General features: G+C 49.4%; 2 protein-coding genes across 3 annotated transcripts in view; both read right to left on the reverse strand.

Moving 5' to 3' along the window:
* LOC107113128 (zinc finger protein 850-like) overlaps positions 1-23,262 on the reverse strand; it is a 148,849-nt gene that overhangs the window by 116,555 nt on the left and 9,032 nt on the right. The window lies entirely within an intron of this gene.
* On the reverse strand, positions 1,432-15,252 carry LOC107114943. Of its 2 annotated transcripts, XM_015416587.1 has the most exons (5): positions 15,150-15,252; positions 12,561-12,667; positions 6,419-6,451; positions 5,140-5,814; positions 1,432-3,874 (listed from the first exon to the last, which is right to left on the reverse strand). In XM_015416587.1, the coding sequence occupies exons 2-5, from the start codon at positions 12,592-12,594 to the stop codon at positions 3,333-3,335; spliced, it is 1,284 nt and encodes a 427-aa protein (XP_015272073.1). In that variant the 5' UTR covers positions 12,595-12,667; positions 15,150-15,252; the 3' UTR covers positions 1,432-3,332. The 2 variants fall into 2 exon arrangements, with proteins under 2 accessions (XP_015272073.1, XP_015272138.1); XM_015416652.1 differs by lacking the exons at positions 12,561-12,667; positions 15,150-15,252 and having other exon boundaries at positions 5,140-6,114; positions 6,419-6,447.

The following is a 23,262-nucleotide window of genomic DNA, read 5'->3' on the forward strand; positions in this document are numbered from 1 at the left end:
CTTATATAAACAAGAGAATAAAATAATATACAAAATGAGTTTCTATACAAGCAGTAGAAGCCTAAGAGCAAGGATGGGTGAAGTATGAAATTGCATTAAAAGAGATTCTATAAGAGGCATATGGTATTATGATCAATGGGACACAATCATCCCAGAGAACAAACCCTATAGGGAGAAAAAAAAAACAGAATATACCAAGTTGGAGGTGGTATAGCGCTTTCAAAGAAAACACAGAAACAATCAAAATACTACCATCACCAAATCTCTGTGAGCAGAATTTCCAGGTAGGGGGAAAAAACCCAAACCAACAGCAGGGAATACAGTGTCTATTATTGTACGACCATCAAGACAATGCAAAAAGCAATCCTGGGTCAAAAAACCAGAAAGTGTACCAGTACTGTGAGGGTTCAGCTAGCCTTGGGTTGATTAAGTAATTGTCAGATTTGGTTATAAGAAGGCAATATAACTATTGCTATTTCTGCCTTGTTATTTAGGAAACCAAAAGTGGTGTGATGCCTGATGGAATCCCTAAGAAGTGTTTGGAAGGCAGAGAAAAACAGAGTTTAATTGATAGGTGACACAAAAAGTGTTTTACAATCATCGTAAACAGATGCATCTAAGGAAGTGAATGCTAGCTCACAAAAGGGTATGCTGGGATCAGTTTTGTTAGTCTCTAAGGTACCACTGGACTCCTGTTTTATTATATTTAGGTTAAACCAAGAAAGCAAAGGAATGACGCAGGAAATGCCAGATGGTTATTTTGAGTGGGCAGCCCTATCAGAACAAGATGAAAAGGCTGCTTAACTGAACTAGATACACTCTGGCAAATGAACTCATAAGGCAGGCGAAGGAGAACAAACTGCTAGAAGTATACAAATAAATAATAAAAATACTTTACATTCATCTGAAGCAGGAAGCCAGCCAGAAAGGGGTAAATGCAACAATAAAGCAAATGGCAAAAATCTGCAAGAACTATTTTCCTCCCACAGGGGTGGCTGCTGGCACCTGGACCTTTTACTGCATGCTGTGCATCAGAAGAACCATGTCAAACCAAGGTGACAACGGTGGTTTCAGAAGTAAAACCAGGGCTATTTTTGGGCAGGAACGCATAGGAACGGAGTTCCAGCTGGCTCCCAAGTTGGCCACGCCCAGCAGAAACTCATTAGCATAATAGGCCACACCCAACAGCAGAAACTCATTAGGATTGGCTACATTAGGGGTGTGTGGCCTAACATGCAAAGGAGTTCCTGCTACAAAAAAAGGCCCTGGGTTTTGACAGCAATCAAGGTAAACAGAATAACAAGCAAAAGGTGGGTGTGGCTGGATAACCACACTTCTGGTAACATGTGGGTGTGGCCTAATGTGCTAATGAGCTGTGCTGTCAAGGGTGTGGCCCAATATGTTAATGAGTTCCTGCTGTTGGGTGTGGCCTATTATGCTCATGAGTTCCTGCTGGGCTTTTTCTACAAAAAGAGCCCTGAGTAAAACAAAGTAACAAACTGCCAAGATTTGCATGAGTAAATAGCTCCATTTAAGAAAGACCAGAAAAATAAATAATATCCACAACTGTTTAAAATGTACTTTTTAAACAAATAACTGAAAGACAGACAATGGAGAATCTATTTTTCCAATCCAACAGGGGAGTTCTGAAAGCTGCTGTGTATGCCTTTGGGCCCCATGGGACTGCCTGAGGTCATGATGAGCACATGACCACAGCTGGGGTCTTCCTCAGAAGTGTAGCTCCAGGAAACTGTAGGCTTGTAAAGCCTCACTTCCTTTGGATCTGAATTGGCAGAAACAGTTAGCTAACGATTAGAACACGCAGGTGAGCATGCCACGTCGAAGAGGCGGCAACATTATGATCTGCAAAAGCAAGTTTACCAAGCTGTCCGAATAGCTTCAAAATGTGAATAAGCATGTGAGCGTATAAAACTATCATACCATGATGCTATGTCCCCATTCAGATTATTGTACACAATGGTGAACCATCTCCTGTCAAGGACACAGAAAAGTTGGGGGACTGTGTGAAAAGGAGCGACTTTGTCCGGGGGCGGGGGAGGAGGAGACCATCAAGTAAATTGAATAATCAGACATAACAACAGCAGACCCAACTGCTTTATTAGCCTGCTCCAATCTGGTATAAAGCAAGGAGTGGATGGGTACATTTTTTTCAGTAAAAGGGATGTACAGGGAGGGGTTGCTGAACCCTTCTGTTGACAGTGTCTTACATTTTGTGCTGTTTCTCATAGACTCCTAGAGTTGGAAGGGACCTCCAGGGACCTCAGTAGAGCTGCAGTATCAGGAGCGAGCTTGGTTGGGAGAAGTGTACGTGTATACACGGGGGTGCTACAGGGAGGTAGGTTATACGCAAGGCAGTGACAGTCCTCCTCAATCACGTTTTATTTTTGAGTAGATATTTTTTTTAAACAAGTGAGTTTTTTACTCTCACATCCAGTTTGGCCGTGAAATAAATTTTCATCACAGAAAACATGTGGGTGGGAGGGGACAAAGACAGCATGACAGAGATGTTAAGGCCTTGCACAGTATGGTGGGCACAACATGGAAAAATTTCAGTGCCACTCAAAATATAAACACGTGGAGGATGATAAACTGATGTCGCCTGGCAGAAGAAGTGCTTCTGAATACAATGCATCCTTATGAATTTTGTTGGCACAGGATGCTCAGACAATCATTAGACTTCTTAATAGGATTAGATTGATGTAGGAAGGGTAGTTCCATGGGCCATAAGTTATCAGAGATGGTTCATCCTTGACTACCAGATCCTGAGGGCTAACGAAGGCAAAAGCTTCTCTCATTCCTCATTTGTGAACTTCTCCATGGCAGCCATTTTTGGAAGACAGAATGCTGAACTAGCTAGAAGCTTGAACTGACCCCCTAGTATGGCAAGTCTTATATACTATGGTAAAACACAAATTAAATTATTTTGGAACAACAGTGTGGCTTTATTACTCTCAAATACCTTTTGACAGGTACCCAGTAATGTGTTCAGTGTACTGAAGAGCCTTTTACACTTGTACATCAAACACTGCATTCCTCTTGAAAACAGAGTAGAAGGGAAACTAACGTACGTACACTCAAAATAAAAACCAAGAGCAAATCTAAATGTACATTGCTGGCAGCCGTTTCCACACAATGGAACATTGTGTAGACGCACATATAATATGGTGAAAACACACCCTAACTATGCAATAAGAAAGGCTTGTAAGAAAAAGGAATATATATGTCATAACAAGAACAAACCATAGCTGGAGGGATGGTTTCGACAAGGATACTAAATAAGCAGTACAGAATGCCTCTCCGTTTCAGGACTTTCATTTCATTCGCTTCCTGGGAGAGACGTCTCCGTTGCTGGTAGCCGACTGCTGGGAAGGGAATGCGAGGCCAGATGGGGAAGGGCACGGCATCTCCTGACCGTTTGAGGATGTACCTGCTGTGTGCATCATGCTAGGGCCTGGGAAATCATAATACTGTGAAGGGTACGGAGGACTGTAAGAAGTTCTACCCCGTATGTCTTTCATGACTTCCAAGATGCCCTGCAGTACGCTTGTCTGGCTACTCAGCTGCTCCTTCAGAGTTTGATCGCTGGATTCCAGAGCACTTACGAGCCTCCCAATGTCCTCTGCGCTCTGCTCCATCTCGTCTTTGCGCGCAGAAAGGTCCTCCTTGTAGGCCCGCTCAAAGGAAGCCACCTCTTTGTGTGTGAGGTCGGACAGTGTCCGGACGAGTTCGCTGGTGGCCTGGGACGTGACCTCCATCAGCTCCTTCAATGTATCCCCCCTCCTCTTTCTCTGCCTGCAACGGAGATTGCGCATTCTCTCTGCGGCGGTCAGCGGCCGAGGGCGCAGATTTGGTGCTGGACAAGCAAAACAGGAGAAAAGACTTTAAGCAAGGAACTTTACTGGCTGCAAAGCATTCTGTACCTTAGAGGGGCAATTTTGCAGATGAATTAGAAAAGTTAAACCAGTTGTTTCAGTAGGGAATTCAACACCATTGTAACCATACTCACAGGAAGAAAGGAGCCAACTTCTGCAAACTGAAGGCATTATTTAAATTATGCAGATGTATATATTCACTTACTTTACATGATTTATTCTGTTAGCCACAGAAGCAAGAAGGAGCAATATTTGAAGCTGCCCTACACCGAGTTAGGCCATCAGTCCATCACAGTTGGTACTGTCTGCTTAGACGGGCAGTGGCTTTCCAGGGTCTTTTGTATCACTGGTTACCCAAGAGCCTTTAAGTGGAGACTGAACATGAGACCTTCTGCATGCAAAAGCAGAGGCTCTTGGACTGAGCCGCAGCCCTTGCCCTACATGGGGAGCTGTCAACACCCAACTGGCTCAGGCCTGGAGCAACTAATGATATTCCATCACAGTTTGCTCTCACACCGTTCAGATCTTAGCTTTACTGCCAGAAATAACAGAGACTGGAATCCCTCCTGCCAAAGGAAATCCAAGATTCTTCATTCTGACAATTCATTCCTCGGCATTAGGGGATACAAAAATGAAGCCCACTCCCCAGGGGTCATTTCGTAGAAAAAGAGCTAGGGGAACTCATTAGCATAACTCATTAGCATATGCCACACCCCCTGACATCAGGGGCCCGGCGGTGGACCTGCAAGGCCAGCGGGAGTGCGAGGAAGCCCTGCCAAGGCCCTCCCTGGCCTCAGGCAGGCAGGGGTGGGGAGAGGCGGGGAGGAAGCAACTTACCCTCCCTCTTCTCCTGCCTCCTCCTGGCTGAATGAGGGCTGGAAGTGGGGCGGCTGGAAGCAGGGAGCGGGGCCTCGTCGTGTGCCCCGCCCCCCTGCACCTCACCCGGGGGAACTGCGTTCCCCCGCGTTCCCCCCCGAAATGACCTCTGCCACTCCCCCCTCAGACACATCCCAAGCAGTGTTCCCTCTAAGGTGAGTTACGGTGAGCTAGCTCACAGTTTTTTAGCCTCTGGCTCACACATTTTTGTCTTAGCTCAGGAAGGATGGCTCCAGAGCAGACAAATTTATGCAGTAGCCAAATGGCTCGCTCACAACTTTAATGCCAGTAGCTCACAAAGTAGAAATTTTGCTCACAAGACTCCACAGCTTAGAGGGAACATTAATCCCAAGTACTGACAAAAACTCACCGGAGATTGAGTCATTGGATGGCAGAGGATCCGTGGGAGTGCCAGGGCCAGCACTCCCATCCATGGATAGATCAGAGTTTGCTGCTGGTGATGCTGCTTGGTTTTCCATGTTAGCTTCACTCTGCTGCGACCCAGCCGATTCAGGCAACAGTAAACAGTCCCCGTCTGGTTCTTCAAAAGTCCCTTTGTCGCTCTTTCCTACAGACAGCGGTGGTTCGTAGGCAGCATCTTGCGTTTCTCTGTGCTCCCGGCGCCGGCGATCAACAGGCGGCCTTGCGTTGCTCCCTGAAAGCCGTGGAACGACCAGATTTTGCTTGATGCAAAGAAAGCGATTAAGTTCTTCATAATATGGCCACACTCGGCGCCCATGACCAGCATTGCTGTTCCCATCCACTATCTCTTTGAAACCGCGTCGAAGCACCTTTGCACGTTCGCGACATTGCTCCCAGTCCCTGTTGTATCCCCGGGCTCGCATCTCATCAGCTATCCACTGAAACTGTGCGACTGTGCGGTAATTTGAAGCCAGAGCACTCTGCACAGCGTCATCACCCCACACCTGGATGAAGGCCCGCGTTTCCTCGTCGGTCCAAACTGGTTGGCGCCTTGATTTTGTAGCGGAGGAAGACCCCTGGGAAGAAGGCGTCAGTGTGCCATGATTCGGCACTGGCACGGTCTCTGGAAGGGTATCAGACAACATGGTGTGCTCCGAGGATGACACGGTGATATTGGCAGCAGGAAATTTTAAAATCGCAGCAGGAAACTTTTCATTGTTTTGGGCGTAGTTAAAGGAGTGCTAGTGAGGGGGGGTGGGGTGTAACAAAGAAGCTCCTAATGATAAGAGTGCGGATAGAGAGATGGGATGCTCTGTACAATGCACTCTATGATCACGATGGCAATTCCCCCGCTGAGACATGTGCATCTCACACAAACATTACAAGAGACACACATCTCGCATCTTTGTTCCCACAAGTTGGCCTGCAAAGAAAACACGTGTAACCTCAAGAAAATGACACGGGAGTCTGCATTCCGACATGCGAAAAAAAAGATACGTGACAACGGTGCGATACACATGTCTAGCGTAACGTGTGAAGCGGCCTTAAGTTCCAGCCTTCCTTAGCTTTCACTATTCTATGCTCCTGACAAATATATATATATATATTTTAAAAAGCTGAAACAAGTTTTGCATCATTTATTCCAATTGCATAATTGTTTAAAGGCACAATTCTAAACACCTGGCTTTCACGTGGGCTAATTTACATGCAAATGAACAATTACTCACCTGTGTAGCTACCATCTGTTGAAATGTAGGCCGCTCAAGGAGAAAAGAAAAACAGACAAAATTAGAGGAGGAGATGCAAAAGGCAAAATGAACAGTCTGGTGGGGAAATATGACTGAAATTTACAATGCAAGGACAACCAGCCATCCAGCGTACTGAACATTCACCCCATGGAATCATGTGGGCTGGAAACGTGCTTCAACAACAAAAGAAAAACATTCTTAGGGATCCTATTACATGCACTGCTCATCAAAAAGAAAGCCAATAGTCGTTCAGGGGTCATTTGGAAACTGAAGTTCACAGAAAGAGCACTCAAGTATAAGGGCTGGAGCAAGCAGTATAGGACTTAGAATCATAGAGTTGGAAGGGACCTCCTGGATCATCTAGTCCAACCCCCTGCACAATGCAGGAAATTCACAAATACCTCCCCCACACACCCTCAGTGACGCCTGTTCCATGCCCAAAAGATGGCAAAAAGTCTCCAGGATTCCTGGCCAAACTGGCCTGGAGAAAAACTGCTTCCTGACCCCAAAGTGGCAACCAGCATTTCCCTGGGCATGTAAGAAAAGGCCACAAGAACTAAGCACTGAGGTAACCCTTCCTGCCCTCCCTCTCATGATCTGCCTGAGTTCACGGAATCAGCTGTCAGATGGCCATCTAGCCTCTGTTTGAAAACCTCCAAAGAAGGAGCGCCCACCACCTCCCGAGGAAGCCTGTTCCACTGAGGAACTGCTTTAACTGTCAGGAAGTTCTTCCTAATGTTTAGCTAAAAACTCTTTTGATTTAATTTAAACCCGTTGGTTCTGGTCCGGCCTGCTGGGGCAAGATAAAACAACTCTGCACCATCCTTTATATGACAGCCCTTCAAGTACTTGAAGATGATAATCATATCTCCTCTCAGTCATCTCCTCTCCAGGCTAAACATACCCAGCTCCCTCAACCTTTCCTCACAGGACTTGGTCTCCATCTTTGTTGCCCTCCTCTGGACACGTTCCAGCTTGCTTATATCCTTCTTAAATTGTGGTGCCCAAAACTGAACACAATACTCTAGGTGAAGTCTAACCTAGTAAAGCGATAACATCACTTTGCGTGATCTGGACACTATACTTCTGTTCAGGGGTTTGTTTGGGGGTTTTTTTTTGGGGGGGGGGAGAGGTGCCAGAACTCTCAAGAGGGAAATGAAGTTTTCAATCTGCATACTAACACCTCATGAACTTTTAAACATTTTAAAAAGAATGTTGACAAAGAGGTTCTGGAACTCTGTTCCGGCGCATTCAGCCCTACTTCTATTGATACAGCCCAAAATGGCATTTGCCCTTTTAGCTACCACATCACACTGCTGACTCATATTCAGTGTATGGTCTACTAAGACCCCAGATCCTTTTTGCACATACTACTGTCAAGACAAGTCTCCCCCATCCTATAATTATTCATTTGATTTTGCCTACCTAAATGGGGACCTTTACATTTATTCCCACTGAAATTCACTTTATTTGTTTTAGTCCAGTTTCCCAGCCTGTCATGATCATCCTGTATCCTGCCTCTATCTTCTACCGTATTTGCTACCCCTCCCAATTTTGTATCATCTGCAGATTTAATAAGCATTCCCTCTATTCCTTCATCCAAATCGTAATAGTATAATATGAATATAGTATATAAAAGAGAAGAAGAAGAAGAAGAGGAGGAGGAGGAGATTGGATTTATACCCCGCCCTTCACTACCCAAAGGTGTCTCAGAGCGGCTTACAAACTCCTTTCCCTTCCCCTCCCCACAATAGGCACCCTGTGAGGTGGGTGGGGCTGAGAGAACTCTGACACAAACTGCTCTTTTTCAAGGACAGCTGTGCCAGAGCTTGTGACTGACCCAAGGTCATCCAGCCAGGTGCAAGTGGAGGAATGGGGAATCAAACCCGGTTCTCCCAGATTGTCCGCGCACTTAACCACTACACCAAATTGACACATGTAAATTTCCTTGGCTCAGCAAACTCTGAAGGGTTGGAGAACACAAAGACTTGTAAAAAGTGTCTCACCTGGTCTCCTCCAGGGAACCAGGCAAGGAATTTCAAAGTCAAAAGGCAGCCTACTCCTTTGGCTGTGCCATAAACCTCACGTAACAATGCATGGCCTGGCAGGCTAGTAACCAATTTTTGTGGGCTATCAGCCTTTGCAGACTTGGCTCCCTTTACGCCCACTCCCTCTCAAACCATCTCGTTCTGCACTGCTGGGGAAAGTGGCCTCTCAGCTGCTACCTCCAGTGGTCAACCCCCTTGTCATGTCTCTGCCCCTTTTCTTATGTGCTCCAAGACAGCTACTTCTCCTCCAGCAAATAGCTTATGAACAGCTACTGGTTGAGGGAAAATGGACCACCCGCGAGAAAGCAGTCACCATTAGAAACAAAGAGAAGAGAAGCAAGCATATTCCTACCATTGCAAAGGTCTAGAACCTAACTTTTAGAAGAAAAAGTCTGCATGTTATTAATACTTCCAGATTGTTGGTGTGAGCTAGCTCACAGTTTTTTAGCCTCTGGCTCACACATTTTTGTCTTAGCTCAGGAAGGAGGGCTCCAGAGCAAACTAATTTATGCAGCAGCCAAAGCTCCTGCTCACAACTTTAATGCCAGTAGCTCACAAAGTAGAATTTTTGCTCACAGGGCTCCATAGCTTAGAGGGAACATTGCTACATGGAGGTATAATCTTAAGGTACTTACCGGCGTTAAGTACCTTAAGGAATTAAGTCAAACTGCACTCCCTAGAACTGTGCAAAACATCAGCTGAAGGAAAATGTATGCATTCCCCACTATGATTGCAGAGTTTGCTGTGTTACCTTATTGGCTTTTACTTTGTTTGCACATACAAGTTTTGACAATGCCAACCTGAAGCCAAGCTAGATATTTCAGGTGGATGGGAGAGAATAAATGTGAATGAGAATGTCATCAGTTACGTGTGCAATTTGCTATGAAAATGGGGGAGATACCGAAGGAGGCGGCCACTTACTCCCAACTATGATGTGGTGCTAAGAAAATCTTTGAAGATGAGAACAACGAGAGGGATCAAAGCATCTTGTCCATCATGTTTAGGCCTTGGTTTAAATCAGTTACATTCAAAGGCTCAGGAGCTCTTTGACTCGTGGATCCTCCGAGAACTGTTCCCCAATGCAGCACCTGCCCAGTTTCCAGGGAAGCAGGTAAGAAGAAGAAGAATTGGATTGGATTTATACCCTGCCCTTCACTCAGAGTCTCAGAGTGGCTTACAATCTCCTTCCTTTCCTCTCCCCACAAGAGACACCCTGTGAGGGAGGTGGGACTGAGAGAGCTCTGAGAGAACTGTGACTGACCCAAGGCCACCCAGCTGACTGCATGTGGAGAAGGAGAGGGGAATCAAACCCGGTTCTCTAGATTAGCGTCTGCCGCTCTTAACCACTACACCAAACTGGCTCCCTGGCCTGGTAGTGCTTGTAGTTGGTAGATGGTTCACACCATGACACAGCTGCTGCTGGAGGGACTGGAGGATCGGTAAGCTGCAGGCCTCATGGGAGGGATGGAAAGGTCCATTCTCTCCAACACCCCCCACCCTTCTTTGCAGCCTTTGTGCTACTCTCATTTTGGCTCCCAAGTGGCCATCAGGAAGAGAGCCACTTGGCCACAGCAGCCACCCAGGAAAAGAGCAAGCTGTCCACAGTGGGGTATGGTGGTTTTACTCTGCACTCTCCATGGCCAGCTTGTTCTCCTCCAGGTGCCTTGGAAATCTCTTGTCACCTGACCCACTATTTCCCATGCTGAGGAGAGAGTGGGAAGGTTGAGAGGGAAGCCCACGCACTTGATATACAAGGACTGGCTAAGGTTTGAACAGAGAACCCTACATGGCTCAGAAGTAATCTTTTCTGTTAGTCTGTAGGTGTAACAAAAAAGTAATAAAGCTACCCTGTCTTCAGGGGATTGGAAAAAAAAAGAAGTACTCTGGTAATCAAAAAGGTTACAAAATTTAATATTAAGTTGTTATCTTATTGTATGCACAGATTTGGTGAAAAAGCATACAGGGCACAAAAGTCATATGGCTCTTTTGGTTGATGGTAACTGAATGTGGTTCTCTGTGGGCCGTGGAGTTGAGTACCACTACTTTAAATACACTTCAAGTCAATATTCCTGGACAGATGTTTTCTTGGCAAAGGCCATCTTGATTGTTTTTATAATGTTTTATCTCTTAAGAGCTCCCCCCTCCCCAAATAATATGTTACTACCTTTTCTTGGCTGGGATGAACTGCAGGGGAAGGGAAAGACTGCAATGTGGTCTATCACCAGGTGCCCAGTTAAGCAATACATATTATTAAAAAAAACCAAAAAATGTAGGCAGGGCACCAATGTGGCTGGCAAGCATAATCTGGAATGAATAATAGCCAAGGATGCCTAACAGCAAGAGAAACATGGAAGTTACAAGAAAAGGAATAATCCCAGACCCAGCATCTTTAAAAGTTTAGTGGGCTGTCAGCTGCTTGTTAGGTTCTGCTGTCCCCTTGAAAGCCTGTCCAGTCTTCCTGGAGGGGAGGTGAAGCCGCAGAACAATATATTTACTGCACAGCTTTATGGATTCCAGCATGAGCCCCCTTGCCCAAAGCTATTCCAAGGGGCAAGACAGATTTCAACTAGTTTAACCACACTTTCAGCAGCCTGCTCAACAGCAGTGCCCATTTCCTTCTCTAAATTCTTCAACACTTCCCTTGATTAGAATTTCAGAATTTGGAAACATTAAGAGACTTATGCTGGCCAATCCATCCCCAAAAGCTCAGTCTAGGTGACGGGGGGGGGGACAACTTTAATTGTGTTCTTTCAAATGAATAACTGGGTCTGAGTCACAAATGTTACAGACCTGCTTCTATTTTGCTGAGGCACTGCTTTGGCCAACTAGTGGTTAAACGGGCACAGGCAAAGTAAACAAGGATTCACAGGCTAGAACATTTTCCACTTAATTACAAAGTCCATATTTATACAGTCCAGGAACAGGGCGGAGGTCAAAAATTTCCACACAGGTGATAGATTTGTGAAAAGCTAAGGAACAGTACCAACCTAGCCAACCTAGCAGTTCGAAAGCAAGAAATTGCAAGTAGATAAATAGGTACCACTTTGGTGGGAAGGTATCAGCGTTCCGTGCGCCTTGGTGTTTAGTCATGCCAGCCACATGGCCACAGAAACATCTTCGGACAGCGCTGGCTCTTCGGCTTTGAAACGGAGATGAGCACCACAACCCTAGAGTCGGATTCGACTGGCTTTCGAGCAAGGGAACCTTTACCTTTACGGAACAGTCAGGACATGGAATCCAGGGTCCTAGAAAGTATGTGAGTAGCGTTCTGCAGTGGTCAGAGTGTCAGTCTAAGACCTGGAGTCCCAGGTTCAAATCCCCCCTCATCCATGAAGCTATACACACCCTCTCTGTCTGATCTACCTCACAGGGCTGTTCTGAGGTCAAAAAGGAAGGGGAGAACCATGCATAATGCTCTCAGCTCCCACTTGCAGGGACTGGACATGCACGGAACGTGTACTTTGAAAAGATCACCACTGACTCCCAACAACTTAGAGATGCTCTCTAGAAATCCGAAAGGTCTCTCCAGCACTGCACTCCAGAATCTGTACGTCAAGGAACTGAGTCTTGAAAAGCAGATGGTACATATACGCCCTGAATCAGGGTACATCATGAGCTTCAGGGCACATTCATCAGCATTGCTGCAGTGCATGCTGTCCCTCACTTCACACTGGCACAGTGTTACAAGCTGTATTGGCCTCCTGCCAGTCCACATGGCTGACTAGGATCATCTAGGAACAATAAGACATTGTGCAGTTCTTTTGGTTAGATTCTCCCTTTCAGAGAGGGGTGGCCTTGGGGGAAAGTAATTTTTCTTCCTCCCTCAGGAACATTTTCTGTGCTCCTAGTTGTCTGCTAGAGCACTGAAGCAGTATTATGAGACGCTGCCATGTAAAGACTTTTCCTCTGAATGACCAGCAAATAACAGGAACCAGTTACAGCAGATAAACTGTGCCTACCCAACAGTTCCACATCCACTGCAAGAATCGTTCCTAAAAGCACCCAGTCATGGGAAAACAGATGTAAGCTCTCCACGCCCTGAAGCTTCACAATAACAGAGAAGAGATCCTTACCCAGTGAACTCACATCCTCACCGTTCTCTTCCATGATCTTCCTTGAAGCCCCTTTCCACTTCTTCCCCCCAATCTTGTACCCACTTTTCCAGAAAAAAGATCAGCCTCTGCAATAAACAACAAAGGACTCCAGTCAAATGCAACTTCCCCACTCATCATACAGAAACCATAGCTCAATAAAGCCTGGTAGAAAAGTGAATAGGCAGGAACAAGCAACTCTATCAGACATGAATTCTGAACAAGGGCAAAACATACCTAGGAACCCAACTGGCTTCCTGTGGTGTGAAATTCAATAAGGCATTGCCTATTGAAGATCCAGTCACGAAATACATTCGGTGTCACTGAGTGTTAAACTGATGAACTAATTTTCCCCTACTTTCAACCCCACAATTGCTTGCAGATGGCTTAAGAGCAGACTATTTGTGGAAAAAAATTATAGCATTACAAAATGAATTACACACTATACTATGGGTAAACAGATTAAAAGGGAATAGATCAAGATGGGGAAAGGGTACCAAAGCGCAAGGTAAGGAATACAGAGGCCCTGGTCACATTGGGGGAAAAGGCACGGCCAAAGTGCGGCTTTTTTGAGCCGCACCAAAGGAGAAGGATCAGACAGATTCCCCCCAGCCGCCATGCAGTTCCTCCCCAGCACGATCAGATGCCGGGGGAAGCCATGGACTGCAGAGTGAGGCGAGCCTGCTGCACATGCATGTGCATGCGCAGTTTGGCAGGACCTCGCATGCTGTGGGAGAGACGGGTGCACCGGCGATCACACGTCCGCCCCTGCAACGGATTTTTCGGTAAGTGCTAGTGTTTCATAGGTTTTTTTCTGATCCACATCTTCGGCCAGAAGAGACGGATTGGGGACGGGTGCGCGCCGCTTCCCAGATGTTGCGGTGTGATCGCGCCCACTTCATGTGCCCCCGATCCGTCCCTCTTGCGGATCAAAGCCTCCCGTGTGACCGGGGCCAGAATTTATAAAAGAGGGAAATAAGAAGAAAGCAAGGAGGGCAGCAACATGTTATCATTTTTAATAAACACTTGTATTCTAACTTCCTGTTTTTATAAGTCTGGTTTATACCTTCAAACACCTATGATTGTCTACACACACACTCTCTCTGCCCATTTCAATATACCCCAACCCTCTCAAGGGGGTTAGCTATTTTATTTTTATTACCTTCCTCCTTAACATCTGAGTGCTTCACCAGCCAGTTTCAGTACACTCAGCACCAGCACTGCATGCTTCAACCTGCCTGTTAACCACACGTGTTTCTTATTTGCAGTCTTATTCATCTAATGCTGGTTTCTTCAGCTGTCTATGTTTACCCAGTTCATCTATTGTTATGCTAACAAATTCATAGGGGGAAAAAACTTCTGATTTTAGCCAAACTCTAGGCTTTTCTGTTCCCTTTCAACTGAACCAAATTCCCTTTTTTCCAAAACGCTCAGACTCAGTTCCTCCATTTCAGTTCCAGCTAGCTGTCAAATTAACTTCTCCAGTAAAGCAGAGGTTTGAAAATGACAGTTTTATGTTACACTTTTGGTCCCGATCTAGCCAATATTTAAAGTCAGTTGTCGATCTAAGGTTTTGCTTTGGACTGTTTAACTGTCTCTAAAATCTAAAGTCTTAAGCGGCTTCCTTATATTTTATGTGTGATAGTTTTACTACTTAAAGGTTTATTTTTTGACAGTTGCTTTCAGAATGCTTTATCGAGATGCTTTATCTAAATAAGCAAATTAATAAACGCATTTCTCTTGACTGCCGGCTGATTTGGTCACTTTCTTTTCTGCGGGGAGTTCACCAAGCAGCCTCGAGCCACCCCCGCTGGCTCTCAGCTTCCTCCTCCATATGCAACGCCGGGTTAATACTGACCTATTGACAGGGTTGTTGTTGCAAAGTTTCTCGAGACACGGGTGAGAAAACGATGACGTTCCCAAACGAAGGCAAAGTAGCATTACGCGGGGAACTAGTGCGTTAGGAACAGCATCTAGAGTCTGTTTTGCAACCAGTCATTCTCGAACGGCCAACTACTCTTCAGCCATAACTGGGGGGAAAATATGATGCCACGGCAGGCGATCGTTGCAGCGGTTGTTATGACTCATTCCCTCCCCCAACCAACTTCCCCCGCGCTATGGGAGGAAAAAAAATATGTGTGCCTCCGAAAACCGGAAGTTGCTGCCGCAGTACAAAAGCCTGACCCCCGCCTTCTCTTCCCTCCCTCCTTCGCCCCCCCCCCAGTCCCACTGAATGGCTACCTTCCAAGATCCGATTAATCTACATAGAATATTCCTTATAGCCACCTTGTCAACCAACAGACACCGGCCAAGGTCGCTTTCCTGCCCTTTAAAAACACCTCTCCTCCGTTCTTCTTCCCTGTCTACATTTTCACCCTTCAAATCGGGGCAATTCCAGATCCGAAGAGACAAAGAACACCCCCCCAGCAGGGCCACTTGATGCCCTTTCCTGCGCCCCCCTCCCCAGGAATCACAGACCGCTCCGCCCTCCAAACCACACCCATTCCTTACACTTCCCTACGGATAGGTTTGGTCTTGTTTTTGCGTTCTTTATCGGGAGCCTTCACGTACCCAAGAGCGTAATGGCTTGCAGAGTCTGGAACTGGAGCCAGCCCCTAGACAACCCCCTCCTCGGGCGGCCGCAGGGAGAGCTGAAAGCCGAGGCCTCCCGTTTCCACAAATCCCAATATGGTGGCAGAGCAGCTGCCTTCGACCGGATACAGTCGTTGATTCGGGACTCTGAACAAAGACAAAGAGAGCACGAGAGATCTGCCGGGCTCGAGCATCAGAGCCCTCTGGCGGCCACAACCCAGGAGACGCTCGGCGCGCGTGGAGATGCGCGTCATAATGGTGACAACAGGGCGGGTCGCTCAAAGTACGCGGAGCAAGGGACAGAGTTTGATCGCCGACGGGTCAAATTAGGTGAAAGGCAAGCTTTTCTGCCGCACAAACATTCGTCTTTACGCCCAAGCCTTTTCAAAACCTTGGCTGGAATAGGGCGTGTGCGTGTCTAGAATCAAAACAGAACATAAAAGCATACACCAATAAAGGAATCTTATGCCAGTAGATTATACTATTATTATTAACTAGGAAAAAGGCCCGTTGTGGAAATAAATACAACGACCTCTAGAAAGAGGCTCTGGGCGGGTGCCCGGCCTTGGACACTCAGTGTCAATTTGCTCTGGTGACCTCAGCAGGGTATAATGACACTGAGTCCACCATTTTCTCCAGAGGAACTGATCTCTGCTACCTAAAGAACAGTTGTAATTTTGAGTGATCTCCAGCCCTCACCTGGAGATTGGCAATGATGGTTCCCCAGAAGGGAACGGTTGGTTTGGAGGGTGGAGTCTATGGCTTTGTACCTGTCCAAGGTCCCACACCCTATCCAGGCTCCATACCTCACATCTCCAGGAATTTCCCACCTGGAGTTGGCAACCCTATCTCCTAACTATAAATACACGTTGATAGGGTCTGAACTGGCAGAGACTGACCAAGAGAGAGATCTTGGAGTTGGCGATAACTCAATGAAAATGTCTAGACAGTGTGCAACTGCAATAAAAAAGGCCAACACTATACTGGGGATTATTAGGAAGGAAACTGAAAACATACTTTGGTCAGTATCATAATAAAGGTAACAGTTTCCCTTGCTCGAAAGCCAGTCGAATCCAACTCTAGGGTTGCGGTGCTCATCTCCGTTTCCAAGCGGAAGAGCCAGAGCTGTCTGAAGACGTTTCCGTGATCATGTGGCCAGCATGACTAATCGCCAAGGCACATGGAACACTGTTACCTTCCCACTGAAGCGGTACCTATTTATCTACCTGCAATTTCTTGCTTTCGAACTGCTAGGTTGGCAGGAGCTGGAACCAGAGACGGGAGCTCACTCCGTCATGCGGCAATGGTGTGACCTCATTTGGAGTACTGTGTACAGTTCTGGTCACCACACCTCAAAAAGGAAATTATAGCATAGGGAAAAGTGCAGAAAAGGACAACTAGAATGATAAAAGGGTTGGAACACTTTCCCTATGAAGAAAGGTTAAAGCGCTTGGGGCTCTTTAGCTTGGAGAAACTATGGCAGAGGGGTGACATGATCGAAGTTTATAAGATTACGCATGGGATAGAGCAGGTAGAGAAGTCCTTTTTTCCCTTTCTCACAATACAAGAACTCGTGGGCAGTCAATGAAATTGCTGAACAGTCGGGTTAGAACAGATAAAAGGAAGTACTTCTTCACCCAAAGAGTGATTAGCACATGGAGGTCACTGCCACAGGAGGTGGCGGTGGGCGGCTACAAGCATGGATGGCTTCATGAGGGAACTGGATAAACATATGGAGCAGAAGTCCATCAGTGGCTATTAGCCACAAGGTATAGATAGGAACTCTCAGTCTGGGGCAAGGGATGCTCTGTATCCTTGGTGCTTGGTGGGGGCAACAGTGGGAGGGCTTCTAGTGTCCTGGCCCCACTGCTGGACCTCCTGACCGCACCTAGTATTTTTGGCCACTGTGTGACAGAGTGTTGAACTGGATGGGCCACTGGCCTGATCCAACATTGGCTTCTCTCGTGTTCTTACAGCACCACACCCCCCATCCTTTCTTCCTGTTCTCTTCAGGCCCCAAGCAATTGAGGACGTTTAACTGCTACCACTCAGGTTCTAAGCTTGTCTCTGAAGGGCCCAGAACCCCCCCCCCCTCCCAGGAGCTCCCTCTTTGGTCAGGGTATACAGTTCAGAATATCTTGTAACTAATGGACCTCTGGTTTTTGTTCTTCTAGATCAGAAGGAGCAATTCTAGAGAGCTAACCATGTTAGTTGCAGTGAGCAAACCGAAAGAGCCTTTTTGGCACTTCAGAAATTTAGCAGCATTAATTTTTGTACATCTTAATCCACAATTTTTGCACATTCTTAATCCAATTCTGATCAATAAATGACGGTGTTGCTTGAAGAAAAAGCAGGGGAGGTATTGCAGGTGACCTGAAGAAAATGAACAGTGTGAGACTCCACTTTTGGCAAGGAGGCTGACCTCCGCATATGTAGTGTATCCAGCCCTGACAAGGCCGGGCATGTCCGGACTTGCCCAGGGACAAAACCTCAAGCTTCGTATCTAAAGACAATGGGCCAGAAGGATCCTAGCTGGCCCTATCAGATGGCTAGGTCCCAAACCGTGAGGCCAATAGGTCTCTCAGTTACTGTAAATAGCCTATCGGGAGTGGGGGTGTGTTTGGTGGTGGGTTTCCAAAGGAATATAAACCGGCCTGCGAGCCGGCCTAGGTGTCTTTGTTCCTGACTAAATAAAGGTATGCTTAGCTGAAATCACTCTCCGTCGGCATACTTTTCACTGGCGACGAGGATGGGATACGCACTCCCATGAACAAAGACCCGGACGCCCATTTCGAGCGCCGATTCGAGCACCGCTTCGAGCCCCGACACCGAGACCGCCGCGAGCCGCTCCGCTTCGCACCCGGCTTCTCCATCAGCTGCTCACCGCTCCGCTCCTGGCTCCGAAAACCACTCTGCTGACCCCGAGAGCAGCAGCAGCAATCCCGGCGGCGCTCCAACTAGGCCACTACCCTCACCACGCGGTCATCGGACAATGGCGACCAGCCGGGGCAACATGGATGCCTTCAACATCTCCCGCCCCACCGAGTCCTGGCTAGAGATACTGGAAAATCACTTCGACTGTAAAGACATTACGGACGAGGGGAAGAAAAAGGCTCATCTCCTGCAGTTGTGCGGCATGGACACCGTCCTCCTACTTAAGGACCTCATCGTGCCCAAGAAGACTAAGGAGGAACCCTACCCCATGCTGGTGAAGGCGTTGATGGATCACCTTTCACCTAAGCCCACGAAATTCGCCAAGCGCATGGACTTCTGTGCGAGGGTCCAAGGGCCGGACGAGTCGGCCTCCGACTTCTTGGCCGGACTCAGGTGAGCGGCCACCAACTGCGCCTTCCTGCACCTAGCGGACACCCTGCCGACCCAGTTTCTGGTGGGCCTACGATAGCTCAAGCTCCGCCGGAGGCTGGTCAGCCAGGACGACCTGGACCTGGATAGAGTGGTCCGGGAGGCCTCAGTGTACGAGAAAGCCCACAAAGACCGCCGAGCCAAGGCGGTCCACCGCACTCAAGTTACCGTCGGGTCCAACGCCTCGGACAAGGACGACGTCCTACAGGTCCGCCAACGACCCGCCACCTCCAAACCGGGCAAGATTTCGACCCCCCAGAGCAAGGCTTCGACCACACCGGCTGTGTGCGCCAGCTGCGGGGAAGGCCACGAACGCAGGTCGTGCCGATTTCGAAACGCGATCTGACGGGCCTGCAGCAAATCGGGACACATCGCCAGGATCTGCCACTCCAAAGGGCCCTGCCCAAAAGCGACTGTGCACCAGACCTCGCCGGAACAACCCATCGACCTTTACTCCATCTCGGCCAGCTTCCCGCAACACCAGGTCTGTAACTTGCCCCCCGACGGCCCCCGAAAAATGCATGTCATGGTTCTCATAGAAGGGTCCCCCTGCCGCATAGAGATTGACAGACACCGGGTCGACATACTCCATTATCTCCGTGGATACGCTCCGTAAGCTGTGTCCCTGGGGGGGCCCTCCCCTTCAGAAGTCACAGGGTTTTAGATTACGGGACTTTAAGAACCCCATGGCAGTGCGGGGCTGGGGCAAGTTCCGGGTGCAGTTCTAGGACTTTAAGGGCACCCTAGACCTGTTGGTGGTCGATAGGCCTCTCGCAAGCCTGCTTGGACTCTCTTGGTTCGAGGCCCTGGGACTCTCGGTGAATGAGATTCACCAGATCGGAGCGCGAGACTTTGGCACGGTGTGCGCGGAATTTCCCCGAGTCTTCGACGGCTCGCTGGGATGGTACACAGCCCCCCCATATCCTTGGACCTAGATCAGGCGGTGCAGCCTATCTGCATCAAGGCCCGGCTACCGCCCATCGCCATGAAGCCGAAGATTGAGGCGGAATTAGACCGCCTCGTAGAACAAGGGGTCCTGGAACCAGTCGCGTCGGCCCGGTGGGAGACCCCCATAGTCACCCCAGTTAAGCCGAACAGGGAAGTACGCATTTGTGCAGACTACAAATGCACTTTAAACAAAGCCCTACAAGCTCACGAGTACCCGGTGCCAGTGGTACGCCATGTGTTGGTGGCTTTGGCGGGGGCCTGGGTATTTGGCAAATTGGACTTGGCCCAGGCGTATCAACAGTTACCGGTTGATGCCGCCACGGCGGAGGCGCAGACTATCGCAATGCACAAGGGGGCGTTCAAGGTGCACCGCCTACAGTTTGCGGTCTCAGTCGCGCCCGGTATCTTTCAATCCTTTATGGATTCACTCCTAAAAGGGATCCCCGGAGTCCAGCCGTTTCTAGACGACGTGCTGATTGCGGCCCCGGACCACTCGTCTTTCGCGGACCGACTAAGGGCGGTGCTCCATCGCTTCGACTCGGCGGGCCTCAAGTTCAAGCGGGAGAAGTGTCTGCTCGGTGTGCCACGTGTGGAATTCCTGGGATTCGCGGTCAACGCCTCCGGCCTTCACCCCTCCCCGGACAAAGTAGAGGCCATCACACACACGCCGCCCCCGAAATCCAAGGCGGAGCTACAGGCTTTCCTGGGCCTATTGAACTTTTATCACTACTTTTTGCCCCTCAAAGCTGCAGTAGCGGAGCTGCTCCACCGCCTCCTGGACAAATCGGCACCGTGGGTCTGGGGCCCGCCGCAAGCCGCAGCGTTCAAAGCGGTTAAGGACCTGCTAGTTTCAAACTCGGTCCAAGCACATTTCGATGAGGCCCTTCCCGTGGTGCTGGCATGCGACGCTTCGCCATACGGGGTCGGGGCGGTGCTGGGACATAGGCTGCCCGACGGCCGCGAGGTCCCGGTCGCCTACTACTCACGGACCTTGTCGGCGGCAGAACGTAACTATGCCCAAATAGACAAAGAGGCTTTGGCGATCGTGGTGGGGGTGAAAAAATTTCTCCACTACCTGTATGGACGCCCGTTCACAGTCCTCACGGATCACAAGCCGCTATTGGGCCTCTTGGCGCCCAACTGCCAAACCCCCCAGATGATCTCGCCCCGGTTGCTCCGCTGGTCCATTTTCCTGGCAGGATATTCCTATGCCCTCGTCCATCGCCCGGGAAAGGCGATGGGTCATGCGGACACCCTGAGCCGCCTTCCGCTGCCCACCTGCGACCCAGACCCGGCTCCCGCGCTCCAGATCGCGATGCTGGAGTCCCTCCCGGAGCAGCCCATACATGTCACAGAGGTGGCACGCTGCACCTCTAAGGACAAACTTCTCTGTAGGGTCTTGGACTGGGTGGTAAGGGGGTGGCCGGTAGCTAAAGGGGACCTCGAATTGGCATCTTACGTTTGCCGGAAGGACGAGCTATCGGCCCACAAGGGCTGCATACTGTGGGGGAGCTGGGTGGTCATTCCCAAACCCCTAAGGGAACGGGTTCTCACGGCCCTGCACGAGGCACACCCGGGGGTCGTGCGCATGAAGGCCCTGGCCAGGAGCTACGTTTGGTGGCCAGGGCTGGATAAAGACATTGAGAGGGTAGTACAGAGGTGCCAGCCGTGCCAGGCCATGCGGCCGGAGCCCCCCCCCAAGCCCCCGAAAGGGCCTGGGAATCCTCACACCGGCCCTGGTCTAGGTTGCACTTGGACTTTGCGGGACCTTTCCAGGGCCAGCTGTTCTTCATACTGGTAGACTCCTACAGTAAGTGGCTGGAGGTGGTCCCAGTCTCTTCAACGTCCTCCAAGGCGGCCATCCGAGCAATGTGGCGGATCTTCAGTGCCCAGGGGATCCCCGACACACTGGTCACGGACAACGGGACCACCTTTATCTTTACGGAATTCCAGGACTTCACGAGGTACTATGGCATCTGCCACGTCCGGTCGGTCCCGTTTCACCCCGTGACCAACGGCCAGGCGGAACATATGGTCCGCACAACGAAAGACGCCCTCTGCCGCCTGGACTCGTCAGACTGGAACTACAAACTAACGTCTTTCCTGTTTGGCCAGCGGACTACGCCACACTCCACTTTGGGGCGCAGTCCGGCGGAATTACTTCTAGGCCGCTGCCTGGCGACCGGGCTGGATCGGCTGCACCCCGATCGGGCTTCGCCGGAGGCCCCGAGCACGGAGACGCACACGGCTGCCAGGGGGTTCTTCCCGGATGACCCCGTGTATGCACGGAACTACGCCAGGGGCCCCGCCTGGGTCCCGGCTCTAGTCATCCGAGTTAAGGGCCCCCAATCGTATGAGGTCTCGTGTGAGGACGGACAAGTGCTACACCGGCACATCGACCAACTACGACGCCGGACGCTACCATTGGACCCTGAGGACGCGGAACTGGCCGAGGTTCCGGAAATCTCGCAAAGGGCCTCACTGCTGGAGACCGAACCACGACCTGCACCCGAGGCCGACCCGAGGCCTTCCCCCACGGGGGAACCAGAGACACCTCTTCCGGAGGCGCGGGAAACACCAGCACACCCCGCACCTCCCTCGGTCAGCTCACTGCCAAGGGCTCCCGGAGGAGAATCCGCAGTCACCCCTGAACCGCGCCGCTCGACCCGCATCAAGAAGTCACCAGCTTACCTGAAGGACTTTGTCTGTGGGTGCATTGCGGACCAAGGGGGGAGGGGTGTAGTGTATCCAGCCCTGACAAGGCCGGGCATGTCCGGACTTGCCCAGGGACAAAACCTCAAGCTTCGTATCTAAAGACAATGGGCCAGAAGGATCCTAGCCGGCCCTATCAGATGGCTAGGTCCCAAACCGTGAGGCTAATAGGTCTCTCGGTTACTGTAAATAGCTTATCGGGTGTGGGTGTGTGTTTGGTGGTGGGTTTCCAAAGGCGAGCCGGCCTAGGTGTCTTTGTTCCTGACTAAATAAAGGTATGCTTAGCTGAAATCACTCTCCATCGGCATACTTTTCAGCATAACAGTGTCTGCATGTGTTTGTTCTGGTTCAGGTTGCTTTGCCCTTGCCAAGCATTGCTGAAGGATTTCACGGTGGTATCAGTGAAGATGAGATTCATCCTTATGGACCTTGGGGGTCCTGCCTCCATTGGACACACTTTTTCTCTGGGAAATTGAGGTGCTGGGAGATCAGTCTCAGAGGTTCACCCATGTCAAGTGACATAAGGCTACTAGCAGCTGTTCTTGTTTCTGTGGGAACAGCTGTTACATCGTACTTCACCCCCAGCTCTGTTGGCGTAGTCCTCTTGATGGCTGGATTTGGATTCGCTTATGTGCTTTTTGTCAAAAGATCCGCCTCTTCATTGGTAAATGATCTAGGGATGTCAACTCTAGGTTGGGAAATACCTGGAGATTTGGGGGCTGGAGCCTGGGGAGGGAGGGGTTTGGGGAAGGGAAGGAGCTCACTGTGGCATAATACCATAGAGGTGTAGAGTCCAATGACGTGGCAGAGCTTTTGACAGGCCCTGCACAAGGAGGGAGGGTATTCACTCCCTGAAACTGGGAGGCAGTGAGGCTGCTTTTGGAGGGAGCTGATCCCTGACACCTAAGGTGTTGGTAGGGTTGCTTGCCAACCTCCATGTGGGGCCTGAACTTCTCCCAGAATTACAACTGATCTCCAGACTACAGTGATCAGATGATCTGAAGGAAATGGCAGTTTTGGAGGGCACACTCTATGGCATCAGTCATGCTTCTGACAGGCTATGTAGGGA

This window comes from Gekko japonicus, unplaced genomic scaffold (genome assembly GCF_001447785.1).
Source record: "Gekko japonicus isolate JY-2015 unplaced genomic scaffold, Gekko_japonicus_V1.1 scaffold204, whole genome shotgun sequence".
Lineage (NCBI taxonomy): Eukaryota > Metazoa > Chordata > Lepidosauria > Squamata > Gekkonidae > Gekko > Gekko japonicus.

What these genes read in the sequence shown, in the direction of transcription:
- LOC107114943 (XM_015416587.1), bottom strand. Translation starts at nt 12,594, where the DNA reads ATGGAAGAGAACGGTGAGGATGTGAGTTCACTGG. An exon ending in TGAGGATGTGAGTTCACTGG is followed by an intron (nt 6,452 to 12,560) that starts GTAAGGATCTCT and finishes TTTCTCCTTGAG; the next exon opens with CGGCCTACATTTCAACAGAT. An exon ending in AACAGATGGTAGCTACACAG is followed by an intron (nt 5,815 to 6,418) that starts GTGAGTAATTGT and finishes ATACCCTTCCAG; the next exon opens with AGACCGTGCCAGTGCCGAAT.